The 19,376-nt window shown below is 59.1% G+C and overlaps 1 protein-coding gene across 4 annotated transcripts in view; it reads right to left on the reverse strand.

Moving 5' to 3' along the window:
- The window catches only part of MEGF8 (multiple EGF like domains 8), a 39,177-nt gene that overhangs the window by 15,470 nt on the left and 4,331 nt on the right, over positions 1–19,376 (reverse strand). Inside the window, exons 2-26 of one of the 4 annotated variants that reach the window (XM_045891603.3) lie at positions 18,148–18,311; positions 17,611–17,817; positions 16,431–16,611; positions 16,262–16,350; positions 15,316–15,731; positions 14,754–14,899; positions 14,495–14,617; positions 11,913–12,067; positions 11,496–11,615; positions 11,004–11,148; positions 10,757–10,920; positions 7,844–8,044; positions 7,241–7,441; positions 6,581–6,817; positions 5,642–5,760; positions 5,421–5,552; positions 5,231–5,344; positions 4,567–4,815; positions 3,865–4,064; positions 3,367–3,577; positions 3,017–3,266; positions 2,392–2,524; positions 703–950; positions 512–622; positions 253–371 (exon numbers count right to left, since the gene is read on the reverse strand). In XM_045891603.3, the coding sequence (XP_045747559.1) occupies positions 253–371; positions 512–622; positions 703–950; positions 2,392–2,524; positions 3,017–3,266; positions 3,367–3,577; positions 3,865–4,064; positions 4,567–4,815; positions 5,231–5,344; positions 5,421–5,552; positions 5,642–5,760; positions 6,581–6,817; positions 7,241–7,441; positions 7,844–8,044; positions 10,757–10,920; positions 11,004–11,148; positions 11,496–11,615; positions 11,913–12,067; positions 14,495–14,617; positions 14,754–14,899; positions 15,316–15,731; positions 16,262–16,350; positions 16,431–16,611; positions 17,611–17,817; positions 18,148–18,311 (4,435 nt within the window). Of the gene's footprint in view, positions 1–252; positions 372–511; positions 623–702; positions 951–2,391; positions 2,525–3,016; positions 3,267–3,366; positions 3,578–3,864; positions 4,065–4,566; positions 4,816–5,230; positions 5,345–5,420; positions 5,553–5,641; positions 5,761–6,580; positions 6,818–7,240; positions 7,442–7,843; positions 8,045–10,756; positions 10,921–11,003; positions 11,149–11,495; positions 11,616–11,912; positions 12,068–13,870; positions 13,976–14,494; positions 14,618–14,753; positions 14,900–15,315; positions 15,732–16,261; positions 16,351–16,430; positions 16,612–17,610; positions 17,818–18,147; positions 18,312–19,376 lie in introns of those variants that run through there. The other 3 variants (XM_064581138.1, XM_054511432.2, XM_064581139.1) reach the window with 3 other exon arrangements.

Raw genomic sequence — 19,376 nt, forward strand, 5'->3', positions numbered from 1 at the left:
AGAGGGAGAAGCAGACTCCCTGCTGAGCAGGGGACGTGGGGCTTGATCCCAGGACCCCGGGACCATGACCTGAGCCGAAGGGAGACGCTTAACCGACTGAGCCACCCAGGCATCTCTAGAGGGTTCTTTACACCAGTTGTTTTTTTTTTTTTTAACCCCCGAAGGGACTCTTATGTGACACACATCTCAGCATCCCCTGAGGTCGTGACCTCCTCTCATTCAGGCATCCCACCTCTGGGAGACAGTCCTCACCTGTACAGGTTCCCCAGCAGCCCCTGGGGCAGGCCGAGGCCCCCAAACATCCACAAGGTGGCATCAGGTCCCTCCACCATGGTGTGCCCCAGGCGGTGTAGGAATCGGCTGGCAGTGTCCTGGGGGCGGAGGTGGGGACACGAAGGGTCAGGCTGGGAGTCGAGGCTGAGGGGTGGTCCCAGGAATGCAGGGAGGGGAGAACCATCCAGGAGGCGGGCTGCGTGGCACCTCCGTGGACAGAGTGGCATCCACGACTCACAGCTGAGAGGCGGCTGTCCATGAGGGTCTCCCAGACCAGCTGCCCGCCGTCCAGCTTCGTGGCGCAGTCAGGGCCCCCGAAGCCCTCGGCACAGATGCACACACCAAGGCTCTGGGCAACAGCAGAAGGAGGCTCAGGGGAAGCCAGATCACCACCCCTGTCCCATGTGGCTTGCCCGTCCCCCCCCATACCTGGTTACAAGTCCCTGCCCCGCTGTGAGCGTTACAGTTCTCAGGACACAGAGCCATGCGGCAGTGGGGGCCAGCCCAGCCCTGGGGACATCGGCAGAGTCCAGCACCTGCGGCTCCATCCTGGGGCACACACTCCTGGGGGACCGGGCAGCTCCCGGGGCCCCCCGACCCGCAGCGGGCAGAGCCCACTGAAGCATTGAAGCCCCATGACGAGGAGCCGTTGGCCTCCCAGTGCAGCACCAGCAGCCCTGTGAGGGGAGAGGGCCAGAGGCTCGTGGCCGGGCGGGGCTCCAGGACATTACTCTACCCCCAGGGTTAGAGAAAATCCGGTGTCACCGGGCAGGGCGACAAGGCACTCCTTATCATTTGTGATCACTCACTGCCATGCTTCACTGTTCTCCTGCACGCTGCACACCCTCCCCCGCATCCAACCCGTCAAATTCCGATCCCAGTCCCATCACTGGCAAGCTCCAAACCCCGCACAGCTCCCTACAGCTCTGACATAAAACCGGGTCTCCTTACAAAATCGATTAGTGGTGGGGGAGGGGGGCAGGGATTAGACATAGGATATGTAAACAGTGCCTCAATAAAATTATGTTAAAGTGGGGGGGGGTGTGGGGAGCGGCCGTAGGCCCTCTGACCTCAAGGCCTCCCACTGTCCCAGCCCTAAGCACTCCAGCACCGCAGGCCCCCTTCGGGCCTCTCGGGGCCTGGGTACCTGCTGCTCTTCTGGCCTGGAGAAGTCGCCTTCCTCCCTCGCCCACACCATCCCCTTCACGCCTCCAGTGAAATCTCACCTCGGCGAAGAAGCCCTCCCCAACTCCCCAGACAGGCCAGGTGCCCGCTCCTTCCCACCTCCTCTGCCCCTTGGCAAAGGTGTCACTATTCTGACTAGAATTTGTTCAGTGCTGTTTGTACCCCTGCCCCCCCGAAGGCAGGGCCTGCATGCCCTTGCTCCCTGCTGGATCCCCAGCACCCAGCTCAGGCGTGGCTCACTGAAGGTGCTCGGTACACAACAGCTGAGTGAAATGAAATCGAGGGCCCCTCGGTTCTAGCTGCTCCCTGGGGAAGGGTTTGGGCTTGCGTGCAATCCCCAGCCGGCCAACTACCCCTCCGCCCTCTCTCTCCCAGCCTTGGAGATCTCGCCGATCTACGATGGTTCAAACTAGGGTCCTTCAACTGCCACAGGTGACAAATTATTTTTAGTGCTACTCGATCAGACGGAGCTGGTTCCCAAACTCTCAGCACTGCCGATGTAACGGGGCCTTGGCTGTGGGGGGTCCGGTGCACTGCAGAATGCAGAACGGCATCTCTGGCCCCCACCCGTGACATGCCAGGGCCACTCAGGACAGAGCCAGAGGGCCCAAGGGGCAAAATCCCCCCTGGTGGAGAACCACCAGGCTGAGGAGATGAGCAGGGGGCCTCCACACCAGCCACATTCCGTGTCCCCCAGAGACTTGTCCCACTCGGCCCTGCTCTCCAGAGGGGCCGCTCAGCCAGGGCAAACCTCTCTATCAGCCCCTCAACTGAGGAAACGGAGGCCCAGATGTGACAAGGGACGGCATCAGCTGGCACGTCAGGGGCAGAGTCGGGCTGGGTCTTCAGCCCCCCCACCGGGGGGGAGGGACAGCATAAGGGGCAAGGGCTACAAAGCCTCGGCCAGGGTCCCACTTTGCCCAGTCCCCGTACCAGACAGGGCCTGCACAGTGAGGGGCCTGTCCCGCCGCTGGCCGCAGAACGCAGCGATGAGGCTGCGGTCCGACTGGACGACACCAGTGTCCAGGAAGCGCGGGAATCCATCAAAGGCCAGGACGTAGCTCAGCTGGAGGCAGAGGATGCAGAGTGAAGGATCAGGGGGACGGATGGTAAGGGTGAGAAAGAGGGACGCGGGAGGTCTGGGAGGAGGAGGAGCTCAAGAGGGGAGGGCAATCTGAGCCCGGGAGACTCTGGACAAACTGTGGCCAGCACTCCCCTCCTGTGCGCACAGCAGACATGGCTCATGGATCAGGCACTCTTGCACAGAGCCTCTTTCTCAATACACAGCTCCTGGCGGCCACTACCTACTGGTCGGAGCTGGCACACAAAGTACAAATATTAACCATGCCTGGGCCGGGGAGTGGGGAGCCCAGGAAATAGGAGGTGATCGGGGGAATGAGAGGGTCTGGGGGGCTTCGGAATGAAGGTCTGCAGTCTGAGGAAGAGAGCTTAGGGTTTGAAGGATAAAGGAACAGGAACGTGGGGTCAGGGTCTGTCTGAGGATTTAGATTGGGTTGGGGGAGACACGGGCCTGAACTCTGGCGCCCTGGGTACTCACCGTGCAGGGGGTGCTGCTGTCGGGGGAGAAGGTGAGGGTGAGCGGGGGACAGAGGGTCCCGGGGGCACAGGGCTGTAGCACCTCAGTGGCCGAGACAACCCACACACAGTAGGACAGGCCCGGCCCAGCTCTCGCTGCCCCACCCCCTGGAGGCAGCGGCCCCCCCACCCGGCGTGAGCCCAGCGCCACTGAGGACACGTTGGTGAGGAGGGTGCGGCCCCCACACTCCCGGAAACAGGAGCCACTGGCCCTGGGGAGATGAAGGAGAGAGCAAGAGCGTCAGACCGGGTCCCACCCCGTCCCATCCAGTCCCTAACCCGCCCTGGCCTCCCGGTGGGCCCCTGGCTCACCGGGGGTCCCCGTAGTAGCCAGGGGAGCAGAGCTGGCAGTGGGCACCTTCGGTGTGGTCCTGGCAGAAGCAGAGCCCGCTGAGGTTGTCACAGTGGCCACGGCGCGGGTCCCCGTGCCCGTTGCACTGGCAGGGCCGGCAGCCGCCCGAGCCGGTGGCGTTGCCAAAGCTGCCAGGCCGGCACCGCTCGCAGCGCTCCCCCCACGTCCAGTCTGTGGAGGCCGCGGCAGACAGGACACGGAGTCAGGGCAAGAGCAGGAGGAGCCCCACAACGCTCGGCCGATCCCTGGCCCCACGTAGCTGCTCCAGAGGCAGGTGACCGGGGGAACCCAGACCGGAGAGGCACTGCGAGCCCCCGCCAAAGAGATGGGTGGCACTGAAACCGTGTGGGGTCGGGAGCGGGCCATGGGGCAGGGACCCCTAGCTGGGCGAGGGGACCCAGACGCCCAGGCAGAGGAAGGACACTGGAGCCCCGGGGAGGGTCCCTGAGGCCGCTCACCCTGGCACTCATCACAGAAGCCAGGCCCCCGCCTGCGGCAGTGGCTGTGGAAGTTGCAGCCACAGTCCCGGGAGCAGCGGGGCGCCGGGGGTCCCGGCGCGGGCGTGGGCGGGGGCAGGTCAGACGTCCAGCCCAGGTCACACACACAGGTGAAGTCGGGGGGACCGCTGCACACACCGTGGCCACAGTCTTCCAGGCACCTGAGGGCGTGGCGGGGGTGGGGAAGGGCTGGGCGGGGCCCGGAGCCCCCAAGGCGCACCCCCCTCCCGCCCCAGTCCACCGCCTTGTCTCCACGGCAACGCCATCCCCGGCCACTGCCGGCTCCTCCTCCTGGACTCTGTGGGCGGCCCTGTCTCCAAGGTAACCCCCCCACACGTGGTAACTCCTATCTCTATGGTAACCACATATCACCACTGGTGATCTGCTCTCTGTGAAAACCCCTTTCAACTGGGTCCTCCTCCGTCTCCATGGCAACACTGAGGACTATGGTCCGCAGTCCAGGGGTGACCCATCTCCACAGTAACTAGTGTTACCTGGGGACCCTGTCACTCTAACGAGGGCCTACCCTGCAAGGTAAAAACCCCAGGCTCACTGGGGATGCTGGTTCCCCGGGAGGCACCCAGCACTGCCACGGCTTCCTCCCTCCATCTCCACGTGCCCCAGCCCCGGGCGACATCTCCATGGAAACCAAGCCCCGCTCACGTGCGGTTGCAGTACGTGATGCCATCGCCCTGGTAGCCTCGCTGGCAATGACACTCGTAGCTGAGGGGTGTGTTCAGGCAGGTTGCCCGCAGGTGGCACCGCGCCAGGCCCAGGCGACACTCATCCACGTCGGGACAGCGGGCATAAGCCCAGCGGGCAGGGAGGGCCACAGACAGCCCCAGGCCCTCCCCCACCCACAGGGAGCAGTTCCCCCCTCCCAGCGGCCCCGAGAAGTCCCCCTGGAGGCACCTGGGGGGGTGGGAGAGGGAGGAGGGGTGGGAAGGGGGAGATGATAAAGAAACGAGAGACCAAGATGGAAACAGGGAGAGAGGGGCCGATGGGAAAGAGAGAAACGGAAATATGAACACGGAGAAAAGGACACAAGGAGAAATGAAGGAGAGACAGAAACCCAGCGGAGTCAGACCGGAGACACACAGGGAGATGGTGAAGGGAGAGAGAAGGAAAGACGGAAACAGAAAGACAAGAAGCAAAGATGAGGAGAAACCAGTCACAGAGAGAGGGAGAGGGTGGAGATGGAGGAGAGAGGGAAACCGAGAGGGGAGGGGAAGAAACAGAGAGACAATCCACCGTTAGAATCAGGGCAGGCGAGAGCCCCCCACCCCACCCGCCCTCTGGCCTCGGGGCCCCGCGGTCCCGGCCGCACCGGCCCAGCGTGGGGTTGTCCTCATTGCCACACCAGCCGCACTCGTGGCTCTGCAGACACTCGTGGCAGGTCAGGAAGCGGTCACAGCTCCGGCACCGAGGCTCCGAGTGCACGCTGCAGGGCGACAGGCGTGGGTGGGGGTGTCCGCGCCCTCCCCTCTGTGGGCCCCGCCCCGATGCCCAGACCGCACCTGTCGTCCCAGCCGCGGCAGCCCCCGTGCGGGTAGCGGGCCAGGTAGGCCGCGAACAGGAAGCAGGTGTGCGTGGACTGGCACCAGGCACACTGGCTGGAGTTGGCCAGGCAGTCGTCACAGGTCAGGCGCCTGGGGGCGCGGAGCAGGGACAGGGTCAGACCGTGCAGCGGCCCCCACACGCCCCCTACATCCCCTCCCCCTGGGCCCAGGCGGCTCACTGGCTGCAGAGTGGGGGACACTCGTCTGGGCTCTTCAGGGCACCCCGACTCCGGCCCCGCCGGCTGCACGCGGCGTCCCCTTTGCGGCTGGAGCTCTGATGCCACTCACAGAAGGGGTCCTGGGGAATTAAAGAAGGAGTAAGAGCCCAGATGGCCTCCCTCACCTGCCCCACCCCATAGACCACCCCTCCAAGCCCCCCTCCCTCCCCAGCTGCCTGCCTCTCTAGACTTTCTCCTCCAGCCAATGGCATCCATAGGATCCGCCTTCCCGGCACCCACTCCCTTTTGGGGCAAAAGAACCCCTATGTCTGGTCCGGTTGGGACTGGTGGATCCTTAAGCTCCAGAGGTGGGCAAGGGGCCACACTCTCTACCCCCTAGCCTCGCAGATGGCTCTGAGAGTCAGCACAAGACCCAACCAGAGCCAACGAAACGTGCTTCTGGGACTTCTGTTCAACTGGGGGTGAGAGTGGGGTGGGGACAGAAAGGTGCTCTCTTCCACTTGGGACTTGGGGGGCTGCGTGGGGGGGATGAAAGTCTGGAGCCCTCGTGGCTCCCCTGCCACTCCCAAGGAATGAACCTCCAGGGAAGCGAGGGTATGGGATGGAGGGGGGTGGACGCCTGACCACACGGTCTAAACAACAAGCCTAAAGACCTCTTCCTGGGCTCCAGTGCCGGAGCCCATAAATGCCCCTCTGGTAAAGAGGTACTAAGTTGGGTTTTCTGGCCCTTACAACAGGGAGAGTCCTGACTGCCAGGAGCCCTGCTCCCCACCTGGCTCTCACCTGCAGATCAAGGACAATGGCCCCACCTGTCTCCCCCCACTGCACCCAGGGGACCCCTCGGATGCCCGTGCCAACTCCAGGGGGCCTCCCCCTTTCCCAGTTGCCTGATCCGGCTGCCTTGATCTTGAGACCTCCCCTCTGTGGCTTGGCAGGCACCTGGGTGCAGGCGTGACAGTCGCGGTGTTCCTCACAGAGCGGGCAGAGGGCAGGCACCAGCACCAGCAGGGACCCGCCAGCCCCGTCGGCCCCGCAGTGGGCCCCGCCCTGGCGCAGGTGGCAGGTGGCGCTGGTCAGGCACCAGCCGCAGCCCTGGTCGGCCAAGCAGCCCAGGCAGGAGGAGTAGGAGGAGCAAGCTGAAGAGCGGTAGGGCTCCAGGAAGAAGAAGGAGATCTCCTGGGGGAAGGGCTCACGTAAGGGCCGGGGGTCCACAAGCCAAGTCCCAGGGCAGGAGTCGAGGTTGGGGGTAGGGGTCAGGATTTGGAGACAAGGTTAAGAACCCAAGTATGTGGAAAGCTGGGATTTAGGAGGAGCAGACAAAAGGGGATCGGGGCTTGAGAGCATCTAGAGATGAGAGAGCCAAATACAGAGGGCAGAAGTCAGGCCAGGGCAGGAGAAGTCAGAGATGTAGGCAGGGGGTCAGAATGTGAGATCAGGTCAGAGTCTGGGGGTCAGAGGTTGGGGTCTGGAGGGCTCAAGGTGAGGCCGAGAGTTCAAGAGTCGGGGGGGGGTAGGGAGAGGTCAGGTCAAGAGAGTTAGAATTTGTGGTCTGGGGTTCGGAAAGCTCCGGGGATCTGAGGCCAGGGCCTGGGTACTCACGCTGCCACCTGGCACGCCAGTCCGGTCCCACAGCAGCGTAAGTTCGCTGTGCCCAGGGCCCGCCGAGCCATTGAGCTGGCCCTGGATCTCCACCGCATACTTGTGGCCCCGGCCAGGCAGTGGGAAGAGGCGAGCAGACCCTGGGCGCTGTAGCCGCCTCGTCTCCTTCTCCTGCTGAGCCACCCAGCGCCCCACCTCCTCCTGGGTACGGGTGAAGGACAGACAGGGGCCTCAGAACGTTCCAGCCGCCCCAACCCCTGAAACCTCCAAGAGCCCCAAACCCACCTAGCACTGACCTCTGTCCTGGGAAGAGGAAGAGGGCCTCAGAGTTCCTTAGACCCCAAGAACCTCTGAGAACCCTCAACAACCCCCCCCCAACGCCACCTACCTCCTCCTCAGGGGGAGTTTGACTTGGTAACTCAGACCCTCCCCACCTTCTTCCAAATTCCCCCCCAATTCCATTCATAACTGAAAACCCCAGGACCCTCCCTCCACTAAGGATATATCCCGTGCCTCTGATTTCTCCCCAGTCCTCCTCCCACAGCATACACCCCAGCCGCCACATTTATGACTAACAGCCCCCTGTGTGTTCAGGCCCCTCACCATGTTCTCCGTGTCAGGGCCCCGGGCCATCCGGGCTAGGACATGTAGACGCTGGGCCCGGGCCCACACAGCTACATCCTCAGCCCCCGCCCCTCCGGGCCCTCCAGGCAGTAGTGGGTGGATGAAGCCACGGTAGACCAGGGACACATCTGTCTCTGGGCTGGGCGTCAGAGTGATGGTTGTACTGCGGACAATCAAGACCTGGGAAAGCCACGGAGAAGGGTATGCGTGAGCGCTTCTGTGCATGGCCCCACAGTGGCCCCACCCCTCAGGCAAACACCAGAGCTAGAAAAGATCAGGTACCCCAACCTCCTTCCCTCTTTCATCAAACGAGCACCGAGGCCAGGGGTACTCTGCATTGGGACTCCAACAATAGCAGGGTCCCCACTCAGCACCTCTCTCATGAAACTCCAGGACCCCAGACCTTTTAGGAATTCTTCTCTGACATCCCACCCTTCCACTTTCCACCGAAGCCTTAAGAGTCCACACTTTTTAAAAAAGTCCCTGAACCACAGGGTTCGGAGAAATTTCCAAGTTAGTGAACACAGCCCCATGCCAGCAGGGGTCACATCCCAGCTCTTCGGGGACAGAGCTCCTTTGCTCACGACCCTTCTGGACCACACCCTATGTAACGTGTTCTCGGTTATATAATAAACCAATACACAAGTTTAAAAAAAAAAAAAGAGAGAGAGTCCAGATCCAACATTCAAAGTGACAGACATGCTACATGATTTATTAGCATGTGTTTTGTAATTGCAAGAGAATGGAATAACCCAAGTATTCGTCAACGGGAGACTACCTAAATAAACTATAGTACCACGGCCCTAGAATCTAAATGGAATATTACAAAACTGTAAAAAAAAAAAAAAAAAGAGAGAGAGGATATTTCCTAAGTTCTAAGAAGCTTGCTAGGATATATTAAGAAATAAAAGTGGCAGTGTAGTGTGACTGGAATATTACTTTTTGTACAAGAAAGAAAAATAATTAAATGTCACATTTACATGTGTGTGAATGGGTAGACCTGCAAGGATACGTAAGAAATCCCAATTGAGGGGCGCCTGGGTGGCTTAGTCGTTAAGCGTCTGCCTTTGGCTCAGGTCGTGATCTCAGGGTCCTGGGATCAAGCCCCACATCGGGCTCCCTGCTCCGCGGGAAGCCTGCTTCTCCCTCTCCCACTCCCCCTGCTTGTGTTCCCTCTCTTACTGTGTCTCTCTCTGTCAAATAAATAAAATCTTAAAAAAAAAAAAAAAGAAATCCCAATTGATCTTCTGGGAAGAGTTAGGGTGGCGCCGAATGGGGGGTGGTGCTGGGACAGCTTCCCACACTGAGAGGGCTTCCCACACTTGCTCCCCACTAAGCAAGGAGCCTGATGTGGGACTCAGCCCCTGCTTGTGTTCCCTCTCTCGCTGTCTCTGTCAAATAAATAAATAAAATCTTTTTTTTTTTTTAAGATTTTATTTATTTGACAGAGAGAGACACAGGGGGAGTGGGAGAGGGAGAAGCAGGCTTCCCGCCGAGCAGGGAGCCCAATGTGGGGATCGATCCCAGGACCCTGAGATCACGACCTGAGCCAAAGGCAGACGCTCAAACGACTGAGCCACCGAGGCGCCCCAATAAATAAAATCTTTAAAAAAAAAAATCAAAATCAATAAGAAGCCACTGTGGAAAACAGTTTGGTGATTCTTCAATAAGTTAAATATTCAATCACCGTATGACCCAGCAATTCCGCTCCTAGATATATACCCAAAGAGAGTTGAAAATAGGTGTTTGTTGCAATATATACACATTTCAAATCATTACCTTATATACTTGAAACTAACATAATAGTGTATGTCAATAATGTCTCAATCGAAAAAAAAAAGAAAAAAAAATTTTTTTAAAGATTTTTTATTTATTTATTTGAGAGAGAGAGAATGAGAGAGAGCACATGAGAGGGGTTAGGGTCGGAGGGAGAAGCAGACTCCCCGCCGAGCAGGGAGCCCGATGCGGGACTCGATCTGGGGACTCCAGGATCGTGACCTGAGCCGAAGGCAGTCGCTTAACCAACTGAGCCACCCAGGCGCCCAAGAAAATATTTTTTAAAAGAAAATAGGTACTCAAACAGCGGCTTATACAGGGAATGCTCATGGCTGCACTATTCACGATAGCCAGTAAGTATCAACACCCTGAATGTCCATCCGCTGATGAACGGATGTGGCACGGCCATACAAGAGAATATTGCTCAGCCATAAAAAGGAATGAAGTTCTAAGATGTGCTACAACATGGATGGACCTTGAAAACATTACTCTAGGTGAAAAAAGCTGCACACAAAATACAACATATAGGATTCCATTTATATGACATACCCAGAATTGGCAAATCCAGAGTTAGCAGATTGCCAACCACTAACCACTAAAAGGTTAGTGGTTGCCAGGGGCCAAAGGGAGAGGGGGAACAGAGAGGGATTACTTAATGGATCTGGAGTGTCTTTCTGGAACTAGGTGGTACTCTGGAACTAGGTAGTGGTGGTTGTGCAATGTTGTAAACGTGCTTCATATCACTGATGGTAAATTTTACATGATGTGTGTTTTAGCACAATTTAAAAAATCTTTAGAGGTCGGGCGCCTGGGTGGCTCAGTTGGTTGAGCGACTGCCTTAGGCTCAGGTCACAATCCTGGAGTCCCGGGATCGAGTCCCACATTGGGCTCCCTGCTCAGCAGGGAGTCTGCTTCTCCCTCTGACCCTCCCCTCCACCATGTGCTCTCTCTCTCTCTCTCAGATAAAATTAAAAAAAAAAAAATCTTTAGAGGTCAATAAGTAAACTCAGACTCTTGACTGTAAAGGCTTATTAGGCAACCACGAGAGTGGTATAGAACCATTTGAAAAATGAAAACCCTGGGACCACACACCAGGCCCCATCCCCTGGCTCCCACCTTGTCGGGCTGGGAGGCATTGGGCGGCTGCTGGAAAGTGAGGAGGTGCAGGCCAGGCAGGAAGCTCTGGGTGACGCAGGCCTCCAGGGATGTGACAAAGACAGGCGCAGGCCCCCACCAGCCCACGGTGCCCGAGATCTGCTCCCCTCGGCAGCGGGCCTGCTCTGTGAGGACAGGAGGGTGGGGGGAATAGAGGTCAGTGCGGAGTGCTGCGCTGCCCCCTCCCACACCGCCCCTGCACACTCACCAGGCCGGGGGAGGCAGCTCTCATTATGCACACACCAGCCCAGGGTGCCGGGCCCCCGGGGAGGAGCTGTGGGGCTGCTGAAGGCCAGGCAGGCCTGGCAGTCACCCAGAAGGCGGCCCAGTCCCAGGCAGCTGGCAGCTGGACACTGCAGGGAGGGGAAGGGACAGAGGTTACTGTCCACAGGGGCGCAACGGACCTGGGAAATGCTGTAGATTCGGGAGTCACAGGGTGGAAAGTGTCAGGAAATCGGAGAAGGGAACTGAAAGCCAGTTGGAATGAGGAAGATCAAGAGGACAGGAGCCAGGGGGTCTGGGGACAGGGTTGTAAGTTCAAAAGGATCGGGAGGGGTCAGAGGTTCAGAGGGGTCAGCAGGCAGGAGAGCCAATCTTCGGTGTGAAAACAAGTCTCCCAAGTGGGAGGAGGTCCTTCTCTACTTAGTTTTGACAGAGGGAGACATGTGCTAGGAGACAGAGCGCTAGGACAGTCACTCACGGCACCAGAGGGAGTCCCAGGAGGTGGCGCGGCTTGGCAGGCTCCCTGACACCAACTGCATTCGGGGTCTCGCGAGCAGACGCTATGGTCGGTGTACATGGAGCAATAGTCTAAGTGGTACTGCAGGGAGATGGGGGGGGCGGTCCTCAGACCTGGAGCCTGTTCCCTCATGCCCACCACTTTATGATCCCAGGGACCCTCAACTGCTCGACACCTTAAGGACCCCTATCCACTCTGCCCTCAGCCCCAGGGACCTCCAGTCCTCCCCGCTTGAACCTGGGGACCAACTGCCCTCCCCTCATATCCCTAGGGACCCCCAGTCCTTCCCCCAGGGACCCTCCCCAACTTGCTCCCGCCTCCATGGGAACCATGCTACCTCCTCCCCAGCCACCCTCTCCCTATCACCCCAGTGCTCACGTCCGGAGCAGGCGCCTGGAACACAAAGGGAGGCACCTTGTAGGCCATCAAGTCCCCACGGGGTCGGCCACTGTACCCCCCAGCCACCAACAGGACACTGCCACCAAGCACAGCCGCCACATGTGAGTATCGGCCACTGGGAGGCGCTGCTCGGCCTAGGAGAATACAGACACCCCCCAACCCAAGGACATGAGACTCCAACGAGTCTCCCCTCCTATGCTCACGACTCCCTTGCCCAGAGGCCTATCCCAACTCTCCTATGCCTCAAGTCCAGCCTCCTACTTCCTGCTTCAACTGAACGCACCCAAGGAAACCCTCCTAGCCTGCCTGGCCCTGCACTTGCCAGAGCTCCCACACCACTGCCCGAACCACCTTTAAAAGACAGAGCACGGGGGCGCCTGGGTGGCTCAGTCGTTAAGCGTCTGCCTTCGGCTCAGGTCATGATCCCGGGGTCCTGGGATCGAGCCCCACGTCAGGCTCCCTGCTCCGCGGGGAGCCTGCTTCTCCCTCTCCCACTCCCCCTGCTTGTGTTCCTGCTCTCTCTGTCTCTGTCGAATAAATAAATAAATAAATCTTAAAAAAAAAAAAAAAAGACAGAGCATGATGGGGCGCCTGGGTGGCTCAGTTGGTTAAGCGTCTGCCTTCAGCTCGGGTCATGATCCCGGAGTCCTGGGATCGAGCCCCACATCGGGCTCTCTGATCAGCAGGGTGCCTGCTTCTCCCTCTGCCCCCCACCCTGCTCGTGCTCTCTCTCTCTCTCAAATAAACAAATAAAATCTTAAAAAAAAAAAAAAAAAGAGCATGATCTTCGGGGTCAGAAAAACCTGGCTTTGATTCCTAGGTCTACCATTTACTTGGGTTCTGAGTAGTTGTGTGGCCTTGGGAAAGAAACTCAACTTCTCTGAATCTTGGTTTCCTCCTCAATAAATGGACCATCTTCCTGCCCTCGGGGAGCCATGAGGCAGGCCGCCTGGCTCTCACCTGGTTTTGTCTGTACACCAGCCTCCCTTCTGGGGACAGCCTCTGATTTTCCTCTGGAACTCCACCCTCTCCCACTACAGTCCACAGGCTCAAGCTGAGCTGAGCCCAGACCTGTCAGGTCAGTGACTCGTTCAGGAACAGGACCCGATTCCTATGATTTTTGGGAAAAAGGCATGTGCTTCCTCCCTCTGGGCATTTTAAAGGGGTAGGATATAGGCCCAGGGCTGCTGGTGACCATTTGCAAAAGACAAATCTGCCACAGACTGCAGCGAACTTGAATGAGAACTAGCTGATGCCATCATGTGAGCGCCCACACCCGGACCAGCCTAAAGCCAGTTGTCACTCAAGTGAGCCAAGAACTCGGTTCTGTGGGGCACCTGGGTGGCTCAGTCATTAAGCATCTGCCTTCGGCTCAGGTCATGGTCCCAGGATCCTGGGATCGAGCCCCGCATCGGGCTCCCTGCTCGGCGGGAAGCCTGCTTCTCCCTCTCCCTCTCCCCCTGTTTGTGTTCCCTCTCTTGCTGTGTCTCTCTCTGTCAAATAAATAAATAAAATCTTGAAAAAAAAAAAAAAAAGAACTCGGTTTCGCTCAAGCTGGTTGGGTTGGATCCTGTCGCCCAGAACCAAGAGTACTGACTGATGGGTAAGTGCTCAGTGACTGGTGACCCCACACCCTCTTACCGCCCCATATGCTCTGTAAGCACATGGGACTTGGCCTGGGGACTCACAAACTACAGAGGAAGAGGCCTCCAGAAACCTCACACTCTGGCCTAAAGGAGAAACAGGGACAGGCAGAAGAGCCTCAAATGCCAGGCCAAGGCTTTATGCCTGATGGTCAAACAGGGTTCCATGGGTTCCATGTCCCTTCCTTATGCCTGTTCTCTGTCCTCGCTCTTCTGTCCAGTGGGGCGGGGAGAAGAGATGGGCCTCCTGGAAGTCCACAGCCCCCTGAAATGATAGGCCCAGTTTGTGTGTACCAGTGTCTTTCCGAGCAGAGGGCCTGTGGCTTCCTTCTGATTCTCCAAGCAGTCTGACTTAATGAGTTTGAAAGGTTTCTCCACACTGCCATCCAGGCAAGCCCTCGGTCCCTGGGGCAGGATGCTGACACTATCAAAAAATCAACATACTGAGCCCTTGGCTAGGAGGTCTTCATTCTTTGCACCATCTCAATCGACTCTCACAACAGCCCAGTGCTTTAAGTATTACTGTCATCCCCGTTTTACAGACGGGCAAGTTGAGGCACAGAGAGATTAAACAATATTTTTGTACAGATGGTTGCTTGGGGCCTGGCCATCCTGGTTCTGCCACTTGCCCACTCTATGACCCTGAAAAGGTCACATGTAGGTCATTCCCTGGGGCATCTGGAAACTGGCAAAATCTGGACTGGAGCCTAGACCAGGGCTGCTGGACCTGCCTCCCATCTCCACGGCAACAGCGACCCCGCCCTGCCTCCCCGCACAGGCTCACCTCTGGAGGCCAGCTCTAACAGGACATCTGGCTCACCCTCTGAGGACCAACGTGGCTCCTGCCTAAAGCCCAGATTCACTGTCAGGGAAGTGTGACTCTCAGAAGTCCCTCAGGAAAACAGAGGGGCCACTCACCCTCAGGGGTTCCTGGGGGGGCAAGCTCAGCCCCTGACACCCACTGATGGCAGCCGAGGTGGTAGAAGAAGAGACCATCTTCATAGCACTTTTCCTCCTGGTAATGGGTGTGCACGTTGCCCCCTGGAAAGGAGGAAAGGGGCACAGCTGGCAAGCCTGGCAGAGGTGGGGACACCCAGGCAGGGAGCCTCAGCTCAGTGTGGGCCTGGGGCCCTAGAAGGCAGGCAGGCAGGCAGGCGGGATCAGGGAGCCTCCTCACCATAGACCACCATGTAGTTGCCCAGGACACTGGCTGTGTGGAAGGCTCTCTCCCGTGGGCCCTGAAGCCCATCCCGGCCCTTTAGGGTGGTCCACACGCGCCGATCCACGTGGAAGAGGTCGGTGGAATTCACCCGCACAGAAAACCTATCGGGAGGGGCAGAGGAGGGGCTCAGGGCAGGAAAGGTTTCTCTCCCTCCTCTGGGCTCTCAAGAGTCGTGTGATCAGTCAGGGTGAGGCCGGCGTGATGGGGTTTATGTCCCCACCTGCCTCCCAGTGGCTCATCCCTGGGTTCCATGCATCATCTAGCCAGGGCTGCCCATCAAGCAGGGTGTGGCTGAGTGGACAGACAGGCGAGAGCGCATGGGAAGTAAGTGGCCAAGAGAGTGAAGGAAAGGTTAGAGAGTCAGTGAGTGGATGAGCAAATAAGAGAACGAATGAACTAGTGAATGACCTAAGGAAGGAGGGCGGATGACGGCAGAAGTCCATCAGTGGACGAAGACCACTAAAGACTGAAGACCCAGGGGCCTGGGCCAGGCTTGGCCCTGCAGGAGGTCACTCACCGGGCAGTGGAGGGCCGGTGTCCACCGTGAACCAGCAGGGTGCGTGAGGGTGCATGGAACACCATGGAGTGGCCGGTGGCGGCAGGGGGTCGCCCACCTGCTGGAATCACCTGCTCCCAGTAGCCTCCGCTGGAGCCATCGAGGCGGAAACGGAAGAGGCCGGAGGAGAAGAGGTCGTGCTGGGTGCGGCCGCCAGACACATAGAGCCAGACGTCGTCCACCAGGGCGGCCGCGTGACCTGCCAGGCCTGGTGGCCCCGAGGAACCCGAGGCAGGTGGCGCAAGGAGCTCCCAGTGGCCCCCGCCCAGCGGGCTGAAGGCCCACACATCGCTGGTGAGGGAGCCATCGGCCAGCTCGCCACCCATGAGCACCAGGGAGCCGGCCCAGGCCACAGCCACGTGGGAGTGCCGGGCAGCCTGTGGGTAAGAGACCGGGAGACAGGATGGTGACACAGAGTGACATGAGAGCCAGCCAGAGAGAGACACGGAGAAAGCCAGACAGAGGTACACGAAGAGAAAAAGGAAGACAGACCCAGCAAGACAGACACAGGCAAACAAAAACAAATTAAAAAAAAAGGAGGCGGAGGAGGCAGGGGGGCAGGGATAGGGGAGGTGGCAGAGAAAAGCAGAGGGACAGACAGCCCAGAGGGGAGACACAGAGACCAAGACAGAGCAGAAGACCAACAGGCAGAGACAAAAATGGAGAGAGAAACCAAGAGAAAGAGACAGGAGATCCACAGAAGGATAAGATGCAAAAATGGAGATAAAGGAAGCAAAAAGAAAATCAGAGGTAGAAAAGCAGCACCAGGAGGAGGAGGTGGGCCCATAACAAGCGGCAGGGCTGGGGGCGTATGGGGTGGTAGGGTTGCTCCAGGGGGCCCTGGCTGGGTCTGCCGGAGTGGACAGGCGCCTCTGAGCAGTGCGGGGGGGTTGGGGAGGATTCGTACCGGGGTAGGACTCAGGTCCCAGCGCTCCCAGGTGTTGGCAGAGAAGTTGTATAGGACCAGGTCCCCCAGGGCGCTGTTGAGGTCCTGGCCTGTGGAGGGACAGATGGCTCAAGCCCTGGCCACAGACTGCCAAGCCGCCGGACCCCAGACGCACACCCCATTGGCTCACCTCCAAAAACGGCCAGTAGCCCCGGCGGGGACAGGAAGGCACCGGCCGCCCCAATCCGGGCCGAGAAGGCAGGGTCCCCAGCACTCACGTTGTGCCACCAGCCGGCCCCCTGGTTCTCCCACAGGTGCAGGTCACAGGCATGTCCCAGGAAGCCAGGCTCACAGCGGCATGGTCCCAGGGGCTGGAGGGGGACAGGCACACAAAGGCAGGGATGGAGAGAGAAAAAAAAAGAGAGAAAGGGGGAGGAGAGATGAAGCCAGAGACACACAGGGCAGAAAGGGAGAAGGAAAAAGATGGATGGGAAAGGAGAGATGGAATAACAGCCAGGAAGGACACAGGCCAACAGACGGAGGAAGAAAGGGACACAGAGACACAACCAGAGAGAAGCAGAGAGGTAGAAAAAAGCAGACAGCTAGGGTGTCTGGGTGGCTCAGTTGGTTAAGCGACTGCCTTCAGTTCAGGTCATGATCCCAGGGTCCTGGGATCGAGTCCCGCATCGGGCTCCCTGCTCTGCGGGGAGCCTGCTTCTCCCTCTCCCACTCCCTCTGCTTGTGTTCCCTCTCTCGCTGTGTCTCTCTCTGTCAAATAAATAAATAAAATGTTTAAAAAAAAAAAAAAAAGAAAAGAAAAGAAAAAAGCAGACAGCCCAACAAAAAAAGGGAAAGACAGAAGGGCCTGGAGAGGAAAACGAGGACAGACAGCAAGAGAGGTCGGAGGAGAAGGACAGCGGTGAGGGCAAGGTCAGCCTGGGCCGGACGACCTCAGCCTGGGGAGGCGAAGGCAGGAGGGCTCAAGACGTGACCCAGTCCCGAAGTTGGATGTGCGGGGCTGAGGCCCAAGGTCAGTGGTCAGCAGTCCGAAGTCAGGGCCAGACAAAGCGGCTGGGTGGGAGGATGGAGTCGGGCCGGCAAGCGGAAGGCAGGTGGGTTTGCAGGCCAGATGCAGGCGAGAGGCAGGAGGGAAGTGGGCTCAGGCAGAGGAGGGGCCGCAGATGAAGGTGGGGTGGGGCTGGAGGGCAGGCACGGGCAGGGTCTGGGAGGAGAGGGGAGTGTCACTGTGGGTGACAGGGTGACAGCAGGGTCCCGGACGGGAGTGGGGCAGGGGCAGATGGAGCGGTAGCTGTGGTCACAGACCGGGGGGGGGGGGGACAGGGATATGACACAGCTGGGGACAGGCTCACCGAGGCGCAGGTGCCATGGCTGCCGCAGTAGGTGGGACACTCCTGCAGGCTGCAGTCGGGGCCCCCCCAGCCGCGCTCGCAGGCGCACTCCCCGGGGGCCCGGCACTGCCCATGGCTGCCGCAGCCCCCGGGGCACAGGGAGAAGCGGAAGGACGCGTTGAAGCCCAGCAGGTTGTAGTTGGCATCGCTGAAGAGGTGCAGCAGCATCTGCAGGCACGAGATGGGCGCGGCTCCGGGGACTCGGGGGACTGGACTGGGAGGGTGGGCTGCTGCTGTCCCCACCCCACCCTGGGCGTCCCCACCTCCTTTCCTGGTCCCTCTCCACCCTTCTTTGTCCTTGTGTCCTTCCATCAGTCAGACGTGAGGTCTCTCCTTCAGTCTCTCTGCCCCTCCCCCTCTTTTGTTTCCTTCTGTGTATCGACGCCCCCCCACTCCTCCAAACTCCACCTGGACCTCCAGCCAGAGCCCCACAGTCTACCCCCGCACAGCCTGGCCCCCCAACAGCCCAGCTCCCCCCCACGGTCCGGCCCCACCAACCTTGCCTGAGGAGGCCTCGATGGGTGGAGGCCGAGTGCTCCCACTCAGACTGGCAAGCAGGGGCCCTCGGGGAGAGTCCCCATCATACACGAACAGGTAGTCGTAAGTGCACTCCGTGTCCAGGAAAAGGAAGTCCAGCAGGATCCGGTGCTGGGGGCTTGGGGCTGGGCAGCGAGAGCAGGGGGGCTGGGCTCAGATGTGGACCCTCTCCCTGTGCCTCCACGTACCTCACCCCAAAATACCAAGGCCTGCCTGGTGATGTGGGAGGCCCAAACATGAGTCAGACCCGAGCCCTGCCTTCGAGGGGCCCCTGGTCTCAATGGCCCAGGGAGGTCAGAGCTGTGACAGCCAGAGGGACAGGGCCAGAGAAGGAATTACAGTGTCAGCCCTGGAAAGGACTCCTGAGACCAGGCTGAACACCTCCCACCATTCAGATGGGAAAGCTGAAGTGCCCCAGAAAGGACCCCACCCCGGGGGTCACACAGAGCTGTTCTCCTTTTTTCCTGAGCCTCAGACATTAAGTCTGAGGGGCAGGGTCCAGACCTGAACAGAGAAGCATACTCCCAGACGGAAAAGGCCTCTGGGACGGTCACCTGTTCCAGGCTGATCAGAGCTCCAAGGGAAGAGGCCAGTTTCTTCCCCCGGAATGGGCCAAACCTTGGAGTACCACAGCTCCTCTCGCCCCCCACCCCTACCCCAAGGCTCAGTTTATTGTAGTAGCTAAAGGCACAGACTTGAGCCAGACTGCCTGGGCTGACATCTTGGCTCTGCCATTTACTAGCTACTAGTCGTGTGGCCTTGGGCATGTCCCCTAACCTCTCTGGATCTGCTTCTTCATCTGGAAAGTGAAGTTATAACGATACTGAGGTGGATTCAAACTTCTTGGCCACTCCTCCCATCAAGAGGCGAGGGCTGGTTCCTTGCCCCTTGTATCAGGGAAGACCCTCAGAAAGACTAGCATGACCCATACAAGCCAGCAATGCAGACATTCTGGCCCCGGCACAGCTAGATCAGAGAAGCCTCACAGCTTCTACCTGGACATCATAGAATGCTCCTTCTCAGAACACAGCTGTCAAGCTATGAAAAGCCAAAGCCACATGGCGGGGGCCACGTGTCGGCATCCCAGCTGACAGCCCCAGCTGAGCTTCCAGCCCACGGCCAGCAGCAACTGCCAGCCTCGTTAGGGAGCTTTCGCGGACGTCTGGCTCAGGTGAGTGTTCGGATGACTG

This window comes from Mirounga angustirostris, unplaced genomic scaffold, assembly GCF_029215605.1.
Source record: "Mirounga angustirostris isolate CCGP_5_RB_7025 unplaced genomic scaffold, mMirAng1.0.hap1 SCAF_16, whole genome shotgun sequence".
Classification (NCBI taxonomy): domain Eukaryota; kingdom Metazoa; phylum Chordata; class Mammalia; order Carnivora; family Phocidae; genus Mirounga; species Mirounga angustirostris.